Source organism: Gouania willdenowi, chromosome 4, assembly GCF_900634775.1.
Source record: "Gouania willdenowi chromosome 4, fGouWil2.1, whole genome shotgun sequence".
Lineage (NCBI taxonomy): Eukaryota > Metazoa > Chordata > Actinopteri > Blenniiformes > Gobiesocidae > Gouania > Gouania willdenowi.
Genome location: NC_041047.1, coordinates 11,795,502 through 11,813,257, shown reverse-complemented (window position 1 = coordinate 11,813,257; position 17,756 = coordinate 11,795,502). Strand labels below are relative to the sequence as shown.

At 38.7% G+C, this 17,756-nt stretch overlaps 1 protein-coding gene across 2 annotated transcripts in view; it reads right to left on the bottom strand.

Moving 5' to 3' along the window:
* Positions 1–17,756, bottom strand: part of dennd1b (DENN/MADD domain containing 1B) — a 134,948-nt gene that overhangs the window by 40,233 nt on the left and 76,959 nt on the right. For both annotated transcript variants that reach the window (XM_028445597.1, XM_028445598.1), the window contains 3 exons: positions 12,133–12,233; positions 10,057–10,102; positions 8,064–8,165 (listed from right to left, as the gene is read on the bottom strand). In XM_028445597.1, the coding sequence (XP_028301398.1) occupies positions 8,064–8,165; positions 10,057–10,102; positions 12,133–12,233 (249 nt within the window). The remainder of the gene's footprint in view (positions 1–8,063; positions 8,166–10,056; positions 10,103–12,132; positions 12,234–17,756) is intronic.

The window sequence follows — 17,756 nt, the reverse complement described above, 5'->3', positions numbered from 1 at the left end:
CTCCAGCTGGGGATGGTAATTAGCAGGTGCAATGATGATCCCTGCCTGACTGTACGGGATGACACCCATGTAGGTGACACCAGGCATCTGTGTGGACGCACGCGCGTGTCTACGCACACACGGAGCCTCAGTGCATGAGCACACGAGCTCACAGTAATCAAAGAAACCAATGATTCAAAAACATCCATGCCAAAAAAAACCTCAACTTTATTTAAACTGTGTTATACAAAAATGTCCATTCTTTCCAAATGGACTTTTATTGTTGTTCCAGACGTGGGACATCTGAAAGTGTGAATGCATGTTTAGTACCAAAATTCTAAATGTACGTTGTACGACTGCCATTCCGAAGCAAATGTATGCAATGGAAGAACTTGCATTCAAACTAAAGATGAAAGAAAATTATTTAAGACAGAGACGAATGGATAACAGATAAAAAGACGTCCCTTTTCACCCCCTAACTTCTGTATGTTTTGTTTAATATTTACAACCATTGCTTGGACTGAAATTTCCTCAGAATCAGAGTTTTTTTGCCCAAGTAGAGTTTAAAACAATGAGAGGAAACAAACCAGAAACAATATAATAATAATAATAATAATAATAATAATAATAATAATAATAATAATAATAATAAAAGAAATAATAGAAAAGTAAATTTTTTCACCCTCAAAGCAGCTCTATTGGTATGTTTATCAAAACTCAATAAAGTAGAAAATAACACATTCATAAACAAACTTGTCATTTTTATTGTACTTTTTCCTTTATTTACTTTTAATTAGTAGTTAAAAAACAAAAACAAAAAAGGAAAGAAAAGTTACGAAAGACCCTGAATGTAAAATTAGAGTTGTACTCAAAATTTTCACAAGTGCATTAAAAACAGAAACCTCTACCAAATAAAAACCCTGACACTTGTCTGTTGTTAAAAAACTGAATAAAAGTTGGGGTTTTTCTTCTCACAAAAAGAGACTGTTTTGTTTAAGATTCTGTCCAGGGAAAGAAAGCCATGGGGACGCAATTAAAGAACTACAAAGAAAAAAAAAAATTGTTATGAAAATCTCCCTCTTTCGTTTGATGTGCTGCAGTGTGAGCTGTATACGCGCGCTCACACACACAAACACACAGCTGAACAAAGATGCACTGAGGACCGATGTATACTCTCACTCGAATACACACAAAGAGCTCGCGAGGTGGATTGTTTGAGCTGCATTCAGTTGTTCAATTAAAAATAAATATCGGATATCTTAGTGTTCAAAAAAGGAAAATTAACCTCTATTTCTAACAGAGAAACAGCACAGTAATGAGGATTATTGCTTCAGTTAACAGGGCGGAGGCAATTACATCTTATATAACTAACCAAATAGGATCACTTACTACTAACGTAAGGTAAGACAGTAAAAATAGCTTTATTAGAAATTAAATTAGTCAGAAAAGAGATATATGTAAATATGTAAAATGTACAATAGATGTGCTTTTAAGGCACAGAGTGGATATCCCTCAGCTACGCACAATGTGCATCCATTAAATGCAATGCAAAGCAATACATCAGATAAGTGGGGAAAGGTGAAAAAAGTGAGGATGCAAAGGGGAGTGAAAGTATGTGTGCGTGTGTTTAATAGGGCTATCTTGTTGCCATGAGATACTCCCCAGTGTGGGGTTACTTTGTCAAGCTGACCTCTTACAGCAGCTGAGCGGCTGAGTTTTGCATACATAATTAACTACAGCTAAATGTCATCCCTCACTTCAAAACCTGACGCAGTGGGTACCGCTCCCTTTTTGACTCTCAATTCAAAACCAAGCACTCTCAGAGAGACTGCGGAAAAACAGGAAGTTTTCAAACTCTACGTGAGCGTGGAATGAAGAACTGAGTTGAAGCTCAACTCAGCCTTTAGTGAAACTACTGTAGGATTAAACAAGTGATTCAAATAAGCATAGCCTACATGAATGTTATCTCCACGAAGGAGGTGATATTTTTGATTTGTTTGTTTGTCTGTTAGCAGGATTACGTGAAAAAGCACTAAAAGGATTTTGACAAAATTTTAACCAAATATACGTCTTACGCCATGGAATCTGATGAATATTCTGATTATGGATGAGTTTTAAAAAATCTAAATATCTCTCTAATCCAGCAGCGTCAAACTAGTTTTAGTTCAGAGGCCAAATACGGAGCAGTTTGATCTCAAGAGGGCCACAGATTATATGCAGGAAAACTAGTCATTTCAACATTTTTGTACCATAGTTTGCACTTCTAGTCAATACAAAATATGTAAGAAACCAACAATATTCTAGTAATAAGTGACAGTTATCAGTCCCAATAGGATCTTCACTTTAAATTTCCTAGATTTTGTGACCAATTTCAATTTAATAAGGGAAATATTATGTAGTGAAGATTTTGTAAGAACTTTTGAGTTTTTTTCAATCATGCAATATAAGCACCAGGAGTGTTGATTTTCATTTACACAATGATTCATGTTTTCTCTTCCTCCTGCAGGCCGAATTGGATGCTCCAAAGGGCCAGATTTGGTCCCCAGCCCATGAGTTTGACACGTAAACTAATCTTTGGCAAATGTAAAAAAATTCTTATCTCTGTTTATAATCGACCGATCTTTTTGAAATTTGACTCACTTACCTCAGGTTGGTTCCTCAATTACCCCAACAAGTTTAATCCGGATCAAATCCGGATTGCACACTTAATCGTGATTTAAAAAAAATAAAAATGTGGGTGCCCGTACATTTGGATTTACTGTATCGTTATTAATGTGTATAGGAATTGATTCCAAGCCTTTAAAGTGTGAATAATCATGGTACCATGATCAAGATCACTGATCCAGATAACTGTGAATATCTTGCAAGGAAGAAACTTAGTTCTTGTTGGAGCTTTGCGCTTGAGTGCTCTTGTTTTATGTTGTGTGCTCTAAGCCAACCTATTGTTGAGTATTACTGGATCAATGTCATTTATATGTAGTAAACAGGAGTTCTCCTTAACTGGATCTGTGTGTGTGTGTGTGTGTGTGTGTGTGTGTGTGTGTGCGTGCGTGCGTGCGTGCGTGCGTGCGTGCGTGCGTGCGTGCGTGCGTGCGTGCGTGTGTGTGTGGCCTGATGATGATGATGTTGTTTTCTGGAGGCGCAACCCCAAATTAAAGCCGCAATGTTTGATTAAGTGTGCCAGGTGATCTCAGGAGAGGTTCGAGACACAACCTCAACCCCCTCGTTCATTTGTAAACCTCCAAATGCAGGCATGAAATACAGAAAGTAGGAGTGTATGCTGTAAATTCCCCCCTTGATTGGGAATACAAATGATCAAATGCATGAGAGCCGAATGTGTACGTGTACACAGTGTCAGCAAAGTAGCGCGAGGCAGAGAGGAGGAGAATAGAAGGAATTAGGCTGTGATGTTAGAGAGAGCATCTGAAAATAAAGATGTAAGCTGCAAACATAGCACCTCACCTTGAATATAACCCACAGAAAGAATAATACATGAAAAAAAGTCTTCCGTCATTGGTTGGAGATCAATGCCCGAGATCAAATAACGCGATTCATTCGCACCATGTTTGTTTTCAGAATTAACCGTCTTCTAATTTGCTATTCTTGGATACTTTTAATAACTAGTGAGGTAAACAGCTCTACCAGCCAAAAGCCAATTATAACTTTATCAACACAATCGCTGCGTGGAAGAGAAGCTGTGCAGCTCGGAAAAAGAAACACAAACACCTTGATGTTCCACGGGGAAACGACAAGTTTTTTTATTGAGTATTTCTTCTCAGTATGCTTGTCAACACAGTGATTTTACTGATACGAGCATTGCCTCTCTGAGATTAAAACACCGGCATGAAATTATTGAAACTTAAACTTGAGCACCTTTAAAATATGCAAAATCTCACAAACATCCACAGTGATCTGTATCTTCAATAAAATCTCATCATTTATTCAAAATAACGTCAAAACAAAGTGAGAAAACAGAAAAAAAAAATACATTTTCCAATTCACTTTACTACAAAAAGTAACAAAATCAATTACTATGAACTTTTTTTTAACGGTCAAATACAAAAGTTACAAGACAAACAAAAGCAAAGCAATCATTTAAATATTTTTTTTTAATATAACAAATCAATAATAATTCAACAAAGTTAAATTTTCAATCAAATCACTGTAAAAAAAACCCAGAAGTCACGAAAGCATCCTTATTTGATCCATAAATCATTACTTTGTTATTCGGGGCTTGACTTCTTTTGTCAAACGGAAACATTACCAGCATAGTAGTATTTGCAATAGCCATTAAATCTTAAAAATGACGTGTTAAATGTTCAGGAAAGATGGTTGAGGGACGGCCTGTGGTGGAGCCGGGGCTACAAACACTGTCTGAAAGAAGGCAGCTAATTCGTGACAACTGTGAACTCTGAACCTGCTGAAAGAACGGCCACTGGTCAGCCGGGCTTCGTAATAAAGTCCACATGTGCTCGCAGTGTGCATCGGTGTAATTAGATGGATCTCAAAAGGTTTGCTTAAATCAACATCAGAGCACTTTGTTTTCCCTTGCAGTTTAAGACTTGAAAAGTGCACTAAAAAAATTGCCCTTGGCCTTTACCTTTAATCCACGTCATGCTTTATATCTGCACACAAAGTGATGCTGGGCTTTTAAAGTGAGAATAATCATGACTTTATAGGTCTCAGGGCTTTGACTTCACACTGAATAAAGCTCGTTCGGAGTGTTAAGTAGCCGGTGTTACGGTGAGAATTAGAGAGAGAGGATGAGTGGGTTTTAATAGCTCGGGAACAAAGTGTGGCAGCTCAGCTCGGGCAGAGCTCAACATTAATCAAGATTTCACGACAAACTGCACAATGCCTCAAACATCTCCTTGTGTGTAAACACAAACATCAAATGCCATGTGGCGCGTCCTCGTCACTAACAAGCAAGCTAACAGGAGACCTGGAATTGCGCTCAATTAGTACCTGCTTGCTTTGTTATTAATCTACTTGGCTCCGTGAGACGATGAGAGGAGACAGGACGGAAAAAATGAAATGGATCGCAAACAACAACAACAATTTGTTACAATACATATATTAATGCCAGTGCAGCTTCTAGCTTCAGGTGGCATAATTTAACATGATATGCAGGCTATGTTCTGTCATTAGTCAGGAAAAACCTGTGAGAGGAGGATCAAAGCAAAAAAAGGCTCTGAGTCTGCCACTTAATTTATCACACAGCAAAGACAAAGACTCCTCTCTTTTCTCTGTGCTCCTGTCACATTTCAAAAAGCCCTGACAAACTCAGTTTGCAATTTAATTTAGGCGTTAGTCCCTCAATGCGGAAAAGCCAGCAGGCAAAAAGTGAGAAAAAGGTAACTCGCAATAAGGTACGAGAAGAAAGAAGCTAGGGCAGTGGGAAGAGCTGAGTGGGATACAGGTGGACATACAGGTGGACACATACAGGTGGACATACAGCTGGACATACAGGTGGACATACAGGTGGACATACAGGTGGACATACAGCTGGACATACAGCTGGACATACAGGTGGACATACAGGTGGACATACAGGTGGACATACAGCTGGACATACAGGTGGACATACAGGTGGATATACAGGTGTACATACAGGGGGACATACAGGTGTACATACAGGTGGATATACAGGTGGACATACAGGAACAAGGCACAGGTAAACAGTCAGCAGGAAATGGTCACGAGTACAGAAAAGATGACAAAAGGCAATGTTACACGCATGCAGAGTTAAATCTGAAGAGTGAGATAGATAGATGGATGGATGGCGTGCTGTGCAATATGAAGAAAATGTTATATCACAATATAAGTAGATTCATATCCTGATAACAATATATATCCCGATATAGTATTTATTCCTTAAAATCTACATGAAATGAATTCTGACACCAGATTAATCTGAAAGATTAAAGTCTCTGATTTCATCAGAAAAAAAAAATTGTTTCTAGCTTGTTTCGTTCTTCTGTAATCTGCAGCTGAATAGAGGTAGTTTCACACAAATCGTCAGTTTGTGACAAAAAGCTGATAAAAATGTCTTTTTCTGAAAAAACCTGTCAGCTTTAGGGACACCTCAACATTGGTTTCCTTCTATAATACTACAAAAACAACACTGAGACTGGGCTTTTGATGGCAACATTATTATTATTATTATTATGCTATCTAGGTCAGAGTTGAATGGATTTCTTACTGTATTTTGCCGTTCCTCCAAGTCTCTCCCCCATCAATCTCCACACACGCAACTGCTTCCTCATCCCGTACATGCCGAGTGTCAGCGCTTGCCCTGTTTTTTTGATTGTTTTATCTCACCATCACAACACTCTCAACAGTCTACTTAGTTCCACACATGCGCTGGTCGAGTGTGCGCTGCTGCGAGCTGGTGAGAACGTTAGCATCAACTTTCGTACCTCCATTTTCTGTCTCGTAAACTCCTTTCCTCTCCCTCTGAGCTCTGCCCATTAAGGTGATCTCTCATCCAAAGGTGTGCTGCTGCCACCTACATGTCACCAGTTGGTTACTACATCATTGTACAAGTTAGATATTCAGAGAGCTTCGTCACACTGTCTCCTAGCAACCCCAGCCGAATAACACAATTTACGTCTATGGACGTGAATGGCACTCAATGAGTTACCTGAAAGTGCTAAATCATGTATTCCTTCTTTTTGTTTAAACAGTGATATAATGAATTCCACTTTATGTTTATTATCTCTTTTGTAATTTGGTTAATGGCTCTACATAGGTTTTACATATAAATGAACACTTCCGGGGTGGTGTTTAGCTCAGTGGGTTGAGCGCCCGCCCCATGAACAGAGGCTGTAGTTCCTCACCTGCAGCCGGTCCAGGTTCGATTCCCGGCCTGGGACCCTTTGCTGCATGTCATTCCCTGCTCTCTCTGATCCCTTTCCTGTCAAGCAACTGTCATATAAAGGCCACTAGAGCCCAAAAAATCCTTTAAAAAAAAATTAAATAAATAAATAAATAAATAAATGAACACTTCCATTTGTGAGACACGTTTGTAGCTATTTCTCTAGGAAGAATCATATTGGCTGTAGTGACACAGTTTGTAACCAGACTAATTGATGATTCCAGTCGCTCCGGGGGACACAATCTGGCCGAAACAAGCAGCGTTTCACCTCCGCATACCTTTATCGTGCCGAGTAGATTAACCTGCTTCATGATATTTTAGCAACAGAGTGGGACCAAGAACACTCATTAAATTAGCGATATAAACAAGAGACGTTTTTATATCGCACTACGGTATATATTGTTATATCGCACAGCATTAGATGTATGGATGGATGGATGATTGTGCATCCACAGCCTCTGTGGGGCCTCACAGTGGAGATGTGACTCTCACACTGCTGAAGAAGAGCCACACAAACCTATCCCTGCCTCCACAAAGACACTGCCACTTATTTGTGTGTCTGTGTGTGAACGCGTGTATGACCCTGACACTATGGTGATGATTCCTGTAGCACTGACCGGCGTCGGCGCTCCATTAATTAAAGAGACGGCGTGCTGGCAGGTGGCTTCACTGCCCACACTGATAATTGGCCCCTTTCTTCCCACTCTCTCCCCCCAACAAAAAAAAAAAAAAAAAAAATCACCCATCTCTGCCTTTTCCTCTCCTTTCCTCTGCCTCACTCCCTCCTCCTATCTTCTCAGAAACATGCCAGTGGGCAGGCAGAAATGCACAGCTTTGTGAAATAATGATTAGAATGGATGGAGATGAAGGTAAGGGAGTTTCACATTTTCCCACAAGCCTCTGATGGTCGGGGAATGCTGTTTGCCTTCAAGCGTTGTTGCGACGCGACGGGAGCTTACTTTAGATAGCCACAATCTGAGAGCCAGTGCGGCAGTCATTAATGATGTGGAGAAGGGACAGCACAACACTTTGACAAGTTTCTGGAGATGCGTGTGTGTGCGTGTGTATGTGTGGATTTCTAGATGTGCACAAGTAAGAATTTGCAATTATGTTAGAGGACCAACGACAGCTAAATTTCAACATGAAAGCATTGAAAATAGAAAACAAAGGCAGGGAATGGTGCTGGGTGTGTGTGCGCGTCTCTCACCACGTCACTGGGAAGGTTGTGCAGGTCATCAAAGGGACTCTCCAGGGTGTTTGTGTCTGCGTTTAGAATCACCACGTCTTCCAGCGATCGACTGCGCACCCTCTGCAAGAAATGCAGCAAAACAGGCTCATGAAAAACAATGATCACTTGCAATTCATTAATTACAATTTTTTTTTAAACATTATTTGCGCCATCTTTGATATAATGTGAAAGAGCATATTGGAAATATTTCAGTATTTGCAACAAGTGAAAAATGACTTTCTTTGAATTGAGATACTTTAATAAAATTTAATGATACACAGTTTTCTTGGTTTATGTTCAGCATCATTTTCTAAATTCAGATTATTGTTTGTGTCCAAAGGATCCAAGAGGGGGAATTTGGCTGGATTATTTAGAAAAAGACACACTATTATTACACTTAATATCTTAAAACATCTTTAAATCTACAAAAATGGTCCATCTCATAAAAGTGTAATAAAAAGATATTAATTATTTATTTTTTCACTCCCAACACATCAGATCTTTTCTACTACTTCAGACCTATCCATAGATATATAATTGATTATCATTTTCAAACTGTTTTTATGTTTAGTATGTTATGGTTTAATTTATTCAGGCAACTTTATTCAGGAAATTCATTTTAATCTCCTGACATGTTTCGACTGCCAACTGTCAGTCTTCCTCAGCGGTGTCTGCTGATCGCTCTGATGTATCCTTATGAGTTATGTTGCCCGTGGCATTATGGCATGTCATGATTACATTGTATGAAAAATATGTGGTTACACTGGGAGTCAATGGTGTAAATTTGGTTATGAGGTTACAAAGTATCAGTATGATGCATATCTAATTTTCTATACACTACTAATACACAGGACTTTGAAATGAAGCAAATAAAAATGAAAAAACCAAAGCGGCAAACAGACTGGAATCTTGAGAGCTGAACAAATAAAAACACCTAAAATGTCACCAAGATTCTCCGAGGGTTAAAACTGTTTAATTGGAAAAGGTGTAACGCAACGTAATATTTGGGTGGCAGAAACATTTCCCACTGCATTAAAGACCTGATAGTAAATGGCTCTGCATGCATCCTGATTCCAACAAATCCAACTATCATTTTTCCAGTGTTGCAGGATCAATCAATCAATCTTTATTTATGTAGCGCAAATTACAACAAAGGTCATCTCATAGCGCTAGCAAAATATAAAATTCATAATGATAAAGGGAAAAAAAAAAACCCCAACAAAATCCACATGAACAAGCATTTAGCGACAGTGCAGGCAGGTGTGTGAGCGTGCATGGGAGAAGAAGGAGGGGGTTAGCAAGCAATGTCTGTGAATTTCTAGTTTGTCACTCTTGTGACAGCCTGCACAGCCGAGCCTCACATGCTGATCTGGACTAATTATGTAGTGGCGGAAGGAATATTCTGTCATAGATCCAGACTGTGATAAATACTGCCACTGCCGCAACTGTCAGACAAAAATCACAGACACACACATTATAATGTTAGTGTGTGCACAGCTATACACACACACACACACACACACACACACACACACACACACACACACACACACACACACACACACACACACACACACACACACACACACACACACACACACACACACACACACACACACACACACACACACACACACACACACACACACACACACACACACACGTATCTTAGAAACGTCCCTGGTGATGGTTTGCCTCTGACCCAACCAATCACATGGTTCATCAATTAGCTGCAAAAGTTCTTTGTTTGCAGACGCTTTGTACTAAATACTGCCCGGTTAAGGATGCACAACACACTCGCATGAAAAAACGACTCGATTGCATCTGGCTTGCAAATTGGATCACTTCAACTTGTAACTTTTTGCCCATCTATCCACCAAGTAGCGAGTAATAAATTATGCATATGATACATAATCATACACACATATATACATTCATATGCATAAACGTGCCAAGAGATTTGCACACATACCTCAAGCAGGCTGAGATGAACTCCCACAAAGTATGGCATGGGGGCACTGCAGATGGAAAGAGTACAACATAGCTATAAGCAATATAAATATCACACTGTTAAATACAGGGAAGAATCTATAGATGCTACATTAATTAAAAAAGTTACTGCTTTCAAATATTTTTTTATTTTTTTAATTGAAGTGTTTCAAAAAGTATAAATAGTCTAAAAGATGAGTTTGTCTGTGTTTATTCCACTATAAATCATAACATTATAAACCCATTAGCAAAAAACTAATTTAAAATAAATATAAATAACACCGCATTGGAAAAATGTCAATGAAAACTGGAGTACATTTTTCTATTGTTTAGCTCTGTTACCACATAAAATAATTAAAGATAATTTTCCAAGGATCCTACAATTCTGAAGACATGCTCTATAAACCTGTTCATGAAGTTAAACAGGTTTATAAAGCTGTACATTAAAGACTTATAGATAGATGTTTGGGTAAAATTATTTTTAAACTCCTAAAAAACAGTTTTGATGGCCCAAAGAGTTCGGATTCCAAGTCAATATTTCGCCTGGTAACTTTGGCAACTGCAATGAAACTGTATGATAAAATACTAAAGAGGGCTAATGACATAAACTCAGCAAACCGACAATAAAGAACGTAAACTCCGTACAGGTTTTTGTGGTGCAATTAAGGGATTTGTGTTTGCAACTAACCGTGCTATGTATGAGTGATGGTAGAGTCAACAAATTAGAAAGAGTTGGAAGGTTTCCTAGAAAGCTAAAGTGCACTAGCATTAAAAGTTTCACTTTTACTGTGAAAACAAAACATGTTGGCAGGCTTATTACCAATGCAGGTCCAACTTTTGGTCATTTATCTTCACTTCACTGAAAGCTAGCAGTGAGAAGAACTTAAATCATGAATATTTTGCATCAAAAAAAAAAGATGAATAAATTCACCCACATGCAGAAAAATATGAGAAGAAAAAAAATGGTTTGGGGTGGGGGGGGTTCATATTTAGAGATGCAATGACAATCAGATTTGTGGAGATCAGTGGAATGGTGCTCAGAGTGATTCAGAGGCCACAGGTTTATAATCACTTTAAAGCAGCAGAATAACAAGGAGCAGGCCAGCAGCACTGCACTCTATCTGCTCTCTGCCTAACCAGATCCTGCACTCACTTCATCCACACAACATGACAAAAAAAATCTGATATGATGCACATTCGCGCACGTAATATCATTTAGTTAGCTAATAGTCAGTGATGGACACGACTGGGATTGATTAAGATCATTAAAATTCTTTGCTGCGTGTGGAAAATCACATTTTTCTGTCAGTGATGAGTGGCCTCTTTAAGCCCATGGTTTGTGGCTCAAAAAATTAAAGGGCACATTTGTATCTTTAGCAGAAAACCCATTTCCTGCTCCTCGACTTACCCTAGTGATAAGAGCAGGGACTTTGATAAGAGAATGATGACGGTTTCAAATCTAGAGCAAAGATGTTCTTTATGTTGTGGAGCCAAGGTAAAAAAGATGTCGCACCAAAAAAAACTTGTAAAAGCAAGAGGAATGGGTTGGGGCAGTGGTTTTCAAACTTTTTTTTTTGGCCCAAGTACTCCCCCTTTTTCCGACTACAATATTTTGCTCAGAATACCATTAAAAAACCACTATAAAACATAATGATAGACTGAATGAATAACACACATTAAAAAGATTCACATTGTCAATAATAGAATGAAACTGTATTTAGTGCTTCTTGAATAGATTCATTTCTATAGTTTTTAAAAACCCCGTATCTTCAATGCTGTCATTTGTTAATTTTCCAATTTCTCTCTCTCAAGTACCCCCTGTAGTGCCATCGGTGTGTGTGTGTGTGTGTGTGTGTGTGTGTGTGGCTGCACTTTGGTTATTAGTGACATGAAAACAACAGAACATGATGGGTGTTCACAGGTCAGCATCTGTTTGAAAGTAGCAGGAAAAAATGGCACAAAAGAGGTATGGCTCGCACCGTCATTACAATGAAACTGTGCATGTGCGGTTGTGTGTGTGTGTGTGTGTGTGTGTGTATTGTAGGGTGGTCGTCCGTACCAGCAGTAGTCCAGAAGATGCGGGGGCAGCACAGGGATGAAGATGTGCTGCCAGTACATGGGAAAGAGCAAAGCAGCTGCACCGTGGACACACGCGGTTAACTGCAGTAAAGAGAGAGCGAGGGAAGAATAAGTTACCACAATAACACAAAACTATTTCCACACCACAGACTTTAAAAAGAAAAAAAAATACAAGTTGGAAAAAGAAAGGAAAAAAAAAAAATTCACCAAAGAAGAAGAACTTCAGAAGCAAACTACTGTGCATTAACCCTTTATTAACCATGAAGTATACAAACATCAACAACGTCAATGCTAACAGACATTTAATGGTCATGCTGTGTACATAATTTATGAATAAGACATTTTTCAATAAGAAAATAGAGAAAACTGCTTTTATATCTCAATTGGGGTATACAATGTATTTTATCATAGTTACAGTATATGTAATATTAAAAAATAGTCTATTTCAGCTATTCTCAACTAGTGGACCAGAATTGGGTGGGTCATAAACAGCTGGTCAAAAATATAGTAAATAAATAAATACTTAATGTCTCTCATGTTAGACTTGTCTTTTATTTTGAAATACACTTTTCTTTTGACAGGCATGCTGTGAAATGCATGTTGCACTGGAAAATATCTAGGTTTATGTTTTAAACAGATTATAAACATGTGTTTTCGACAGATATTTTTGAAAAACTAAATTTGGTTAGTTGAATTCTAAAAAAAAAAGATACGTTGAGACTTAATGACCGCGACAAAATGTGGGTCCCAATGTGAGACCAGTTGACAACGCCTGGTTTATTTTATATATAATGCCATACTAAATTGTCACAAAACTATGAGCAAAGTGGTGTGTCTGTGAACCAACCAACTAGTATTTTCATGTATTATACCAGGCTCTGATATTTACTAACTTTGTTGTAAAAATCTAAATACATTTATTTAGCTTGACGTTAGATATGAAATGCGATATGGAAAGCTACGAATCAAGTATGAACTAAAGGTGTGTTGAAAAGACATAAATCAATCTAAACCAAGACATTTTTAAAGTGCTCAGGCTGGTCTAAAATAAAAGTAAGCTGCACATTATTTCAAAGTTAAGAATTTAAATCCTAAAGCAGCATTTTTAATTTATACTGATATGTGTCTTCAGATATAAAGAAAAACTGTAAAGTTTGACCTTTGAACTACAAACACTGGAGTTATTGAATGATGAATTAACTGGTTTGTTTGTTTTATGTGTTTATGAGTAGATCATCTGTAAATGTATGCACAATAATAAGTTAAAGCCTAAACCTAAATCTGGGACAGTTAATCGGTTTATTTAAAGAAATAAATGTAAATATATTCAATAATGATTTCATATGCTTCTTTTTCGACTAAACCATGTCTTAAACTAGAATAAACTGGAGAAAAAAAGGGTGTTCATAAATTCTGTGTTTTCTGAGTATTTAAATGAGAGCCTAATAAAGAGTAGCTGTCCTGTATGCTGAAGCGTGTATTCACAAACAGAAACCTTCAGGGAGAACATTTTACAACCGCTCGTCTTGTGCATTTGTGATGAATCCATGACCTGTGAGCTATTGTTGGAGGAATGAAAGAAAAAGACTGAAAACTGCGGATTAACCTGCTGACAGAAGCCTCTCTTCAACCTCATGACAGAGGCACTACAGAGGAGGGAAAAGACTGATGTGCAAAGAAAAACAAGTTAAAAGATTGACCTAAAAAAAAGGAAGAAAAAAACAACACAAAGAGAAAACATGCACCCTGGGGTGTCCTCTGTATTGATTTGTTTGCCGTAGGTCATCGCTGTAAAGAACAATGCGACTACAGTGCATGAAATTATCAAATTTTTATCACAAATTGTATTCCAATTACAATTTCCAGTCAGTTCTGAATGTGAAGTATGATGCTCATAATTAAATTCTTACTAAATCAGTGTCAGAATGGAGAGATTGTTCTGTGACCTGCAAAACACGCAATAAAAAAGGCCAAAACAGGGCTGACAGTAACCATAAAAATCAAAATCCCCCCCAACCACCACGAGTGAAACATAAAGGGAAAAATATGGAATAATTAACCCCGTTTTTAACAAATAATGAGACGCAATAACGTGAGAATGACATTGCTTTTCAAAGCGTCTTTTTACATTGTCAAGCCCACATTACACACAGAATTTAAGTCCTTGTCTTCCATTGTCTTAAAGCCAGCATCCCCCTCTTGACATCTCATCACATGAAAACAGAGCTATAGTAATGACCTGCAGCACACACACACGCGCGCACACAGCAGGAGAACGAGGCGTTAGCTCATCTCCAAGATTAAAATAACATGATTAAATATGGAAAGAGAACAGAGGTCTGAGGGGCTCCTACGGGACTTCATTAGGGCAAATTGCCAAAGAATGAAACATGAGTTAGCCAAGAGAGACTGCGGGCGAGGCCAATACCGCCGGGACCCCGGAGCAGCAGCCGCTGTTATACTGCTGCAGCTTCACAGTCAATGTGTGAAGCGGACGCACACCATCACACATACACACACACAACCGCCACGAGACCCCCTGCTCAAAAACACACACACAATGTCACAATTGACCGGCCAAAAGCGTGGAAGCTTGGCAGCTGAAAACCACTGCTGCTGCTACTGAATGCAGCCAAAGATCAAGCCTTGACATCTGAAAGGCTTACAACACAAAGTGCATGTGTCTCTCTCACTCACTCTCTCTCTGTGTGTGTGTGTGTGTCCTGCATGTAACGCCCTCCATGCATGTTTGTTTTAACTGCATTCATTTTTCATACCGACCAGGAAAAAAGAAGAATGATTTTTTTTTTTCCTTCATCGCTTCCACGTAGACTCTCACACACCAAGTCCCACAATAGTTAGGACTTAATCAACATTTAATTGGTGTCTTGCTCTGTAAATCTGCATATGCAGGCTTCTGCCACCTGCTGTCTTCAAATAAAACATAACAATGCCACGCTCCTGTCAGGATTAATTCCCCGGCAAACCGTTTGTTTTTTGTTAATTCTGAAATAAATCAATGCTATAAATATTAATGCTGGAAAGTCAAACACTGGTAGAAAAGAAGCGGTTCAAATTAAAAATTAGAAAAAAATCTCAAAGCCTTCTTCTTTTCATGACTGTAAAGGCCAAAGAATGTGATGAAGGTTGGTCACTAATCTAGATGTGTATATGCCTACACACAAGGGTACGTTTGTCATTGATAATAACTCACACACACAACCGTGTGTGTGTGTGTGCGCACGCACAGTGCACAGTGGAGAGCCAACAGGCTGGTGCGTTCCTCCCCTGGGAGATCAAGACAAGCCCCGGCCATTCACTGGTACCAGGAGGTAATGGCACAGAACACCTCGCTAACCAACTCCAATTATCTCCACCGGGCCTCAAGGTGAGCCCCCCAACTGGCATGATTTACTCTCAGGTTGAAAGTGAAAACACGAGCCTCCCTCGCTCTGCTTCTCTTCTTCTCAGAGTGGGTGGCTGGCTTCGGGGGAGCTGGCTGAGGAGGGAGTCTGAAACCAAGATAGTGATTTATAAATCCAGATTTCACTTTTCTTTTAATTTGCCGTCTCCAAAGCGATGAAGGTGGTAGCGAGCCATAGATAAGGGAACTTTGTGGGAACTCCAGAGGACAGCTCACACACAAGCTTCTTTACTTCAGCTCAATACAAATCCCTGTGTCCTTGTCCTGGTTTTGGAACAAATGAAGCAAAAAAGTAAAAATAAGATACATTTAAAAAGAATAAAAATAAATAAATAAATAAAAAATAATTCATACCCCCCTTTTTTTCTTCATTTGGGGGGGAACTTCACATGAGAGCGGGTCATGAGAGGCTAAGGCTGATAAAATATTTGCCAGGCTGATAAATAATATATGAGTAGAGCCAAATGGCTTACACGCTCCACAAAAGACCTAGGTGCTTAATATTCCATTCAATGGAGAATCACAGATACAGTCCCCAAGAACAAATACAGGATTAGGTGCTGGGTCCGGTCCTCGGGGACCAGGGCTCTGCCCAGTAATGAGGGGCTGCCTGCATCTTACACCGAGTGTGTGCGTGTGTGTGTGTGTTTCTTGCCCCTTTCCTCTGAGAGAAGCCAACCGATTATACCGGAACAGCCGGCTTCAAAAAGCAGTCAAGGTCTTTGGTTCTGCCCTGAGAGCTTTTTAGTGTGCTGCTGTAGCAGAGACAGAGTGTGTCCACGCTGAAACCAGTTTCCTCACATCCATTCAATCATACAAAAGGATGGACAGAAAACAGACGTAGAAGGACACAAAGAGATGGAAAATAGAAGTAAAAGTTAGATCGGAAGGAAGAGAGGTTAGTAGGGATAACTGTTCACGCACGCTTGTTATTATCAGCTTTCACACTCACTGGTTTAAAACTGACTGGAAAAAGCCTTTACCGGTACATTGAAAAGACTTTAAATTAATTTCCCTTGTTAGTACAATTCTTCAACTTAATCTTGAAGCTTTCTATACGTGTTGTTATCTTATAATAAAGCTTTGTACAGAAAATATACTGAAAACAAGAGCACTCAGAGCAGGCTCACATCCACCTGCGCTAAATCTTATCTTTGCCAGATATTCACCGTTATCTGGATCAGTGATTCTGATCATTGTACAATGTTCTTTCACACTTTAAAGGTGCAAAGGCGCCAGCAGGAGGTGCTGCTGAAGAGAAGAGCTGAACATAGGGAATCAATGATTTTTTTTTAAACCGATTCAGAATCAGGATATTGATCCGGATCCCCTCCAAAATCTAATCCACTGATTTAATTTCATTCTGTCGAGATTGTAGAGCTGCTTGGTAGATGGAGGATGGTTGGTTTTGTCTTTGGTCTTGCCGAGTGTCCCCAAACATTTAAACAAAAAAGAGCGCATGTATGTCCAAATGACTGACTTTGGTTAACTATTAAGCAACTGTAACCTTCACACGCTCTGATGCAAACTGTAAAACGTTATCTTCATAAATTGCCATTTTGAGATGAGTGTATATATTATAGGGCAGGGGTTCTCATCTGGTCTCACCCTGGGACACACATTTTTCCACGGTCATTAAATCACGACTCATTTATTTATTTATTTTGGAATTCAACCAATTAAATTTAGTTTTTCAAAAATAGCTGTTGAAAACATACACACATATATATATATAATATTTTTAAAACATAAATCCATTTATTTTTCCTTGCAACATGCATTTTACAGCTTGCTCGTCAAAAGAAAAGGGTCTTTTAAAATAAAAGAGAAGTCCAACATGAGAGACATTAAGTATTTGTTAATTTTTGACCAGCTGTCCACGACCCACCCAGTACAGGTCTGCGACCCACTTTTGGGTCCCGACCCACCAGTTGAGAATCACTGTTATAGGGCACTAAACAGTGATCAATCTGATTTACAATAAATGTGAGGTGGAAAATAACTAGTAACATTTACTTTAAGTACTTAATTGAGCTACTTTTTACTTGTATTTGAGTATTTTATGTATAACTTACTTGTACTTGAGTACAATTTCAATCACGTAACAGTACTTCTACTTATAGGAATTATCAGTACTCTATACACTTTTGACCTTTAAAACATTTTTTTTTTTTTTTATC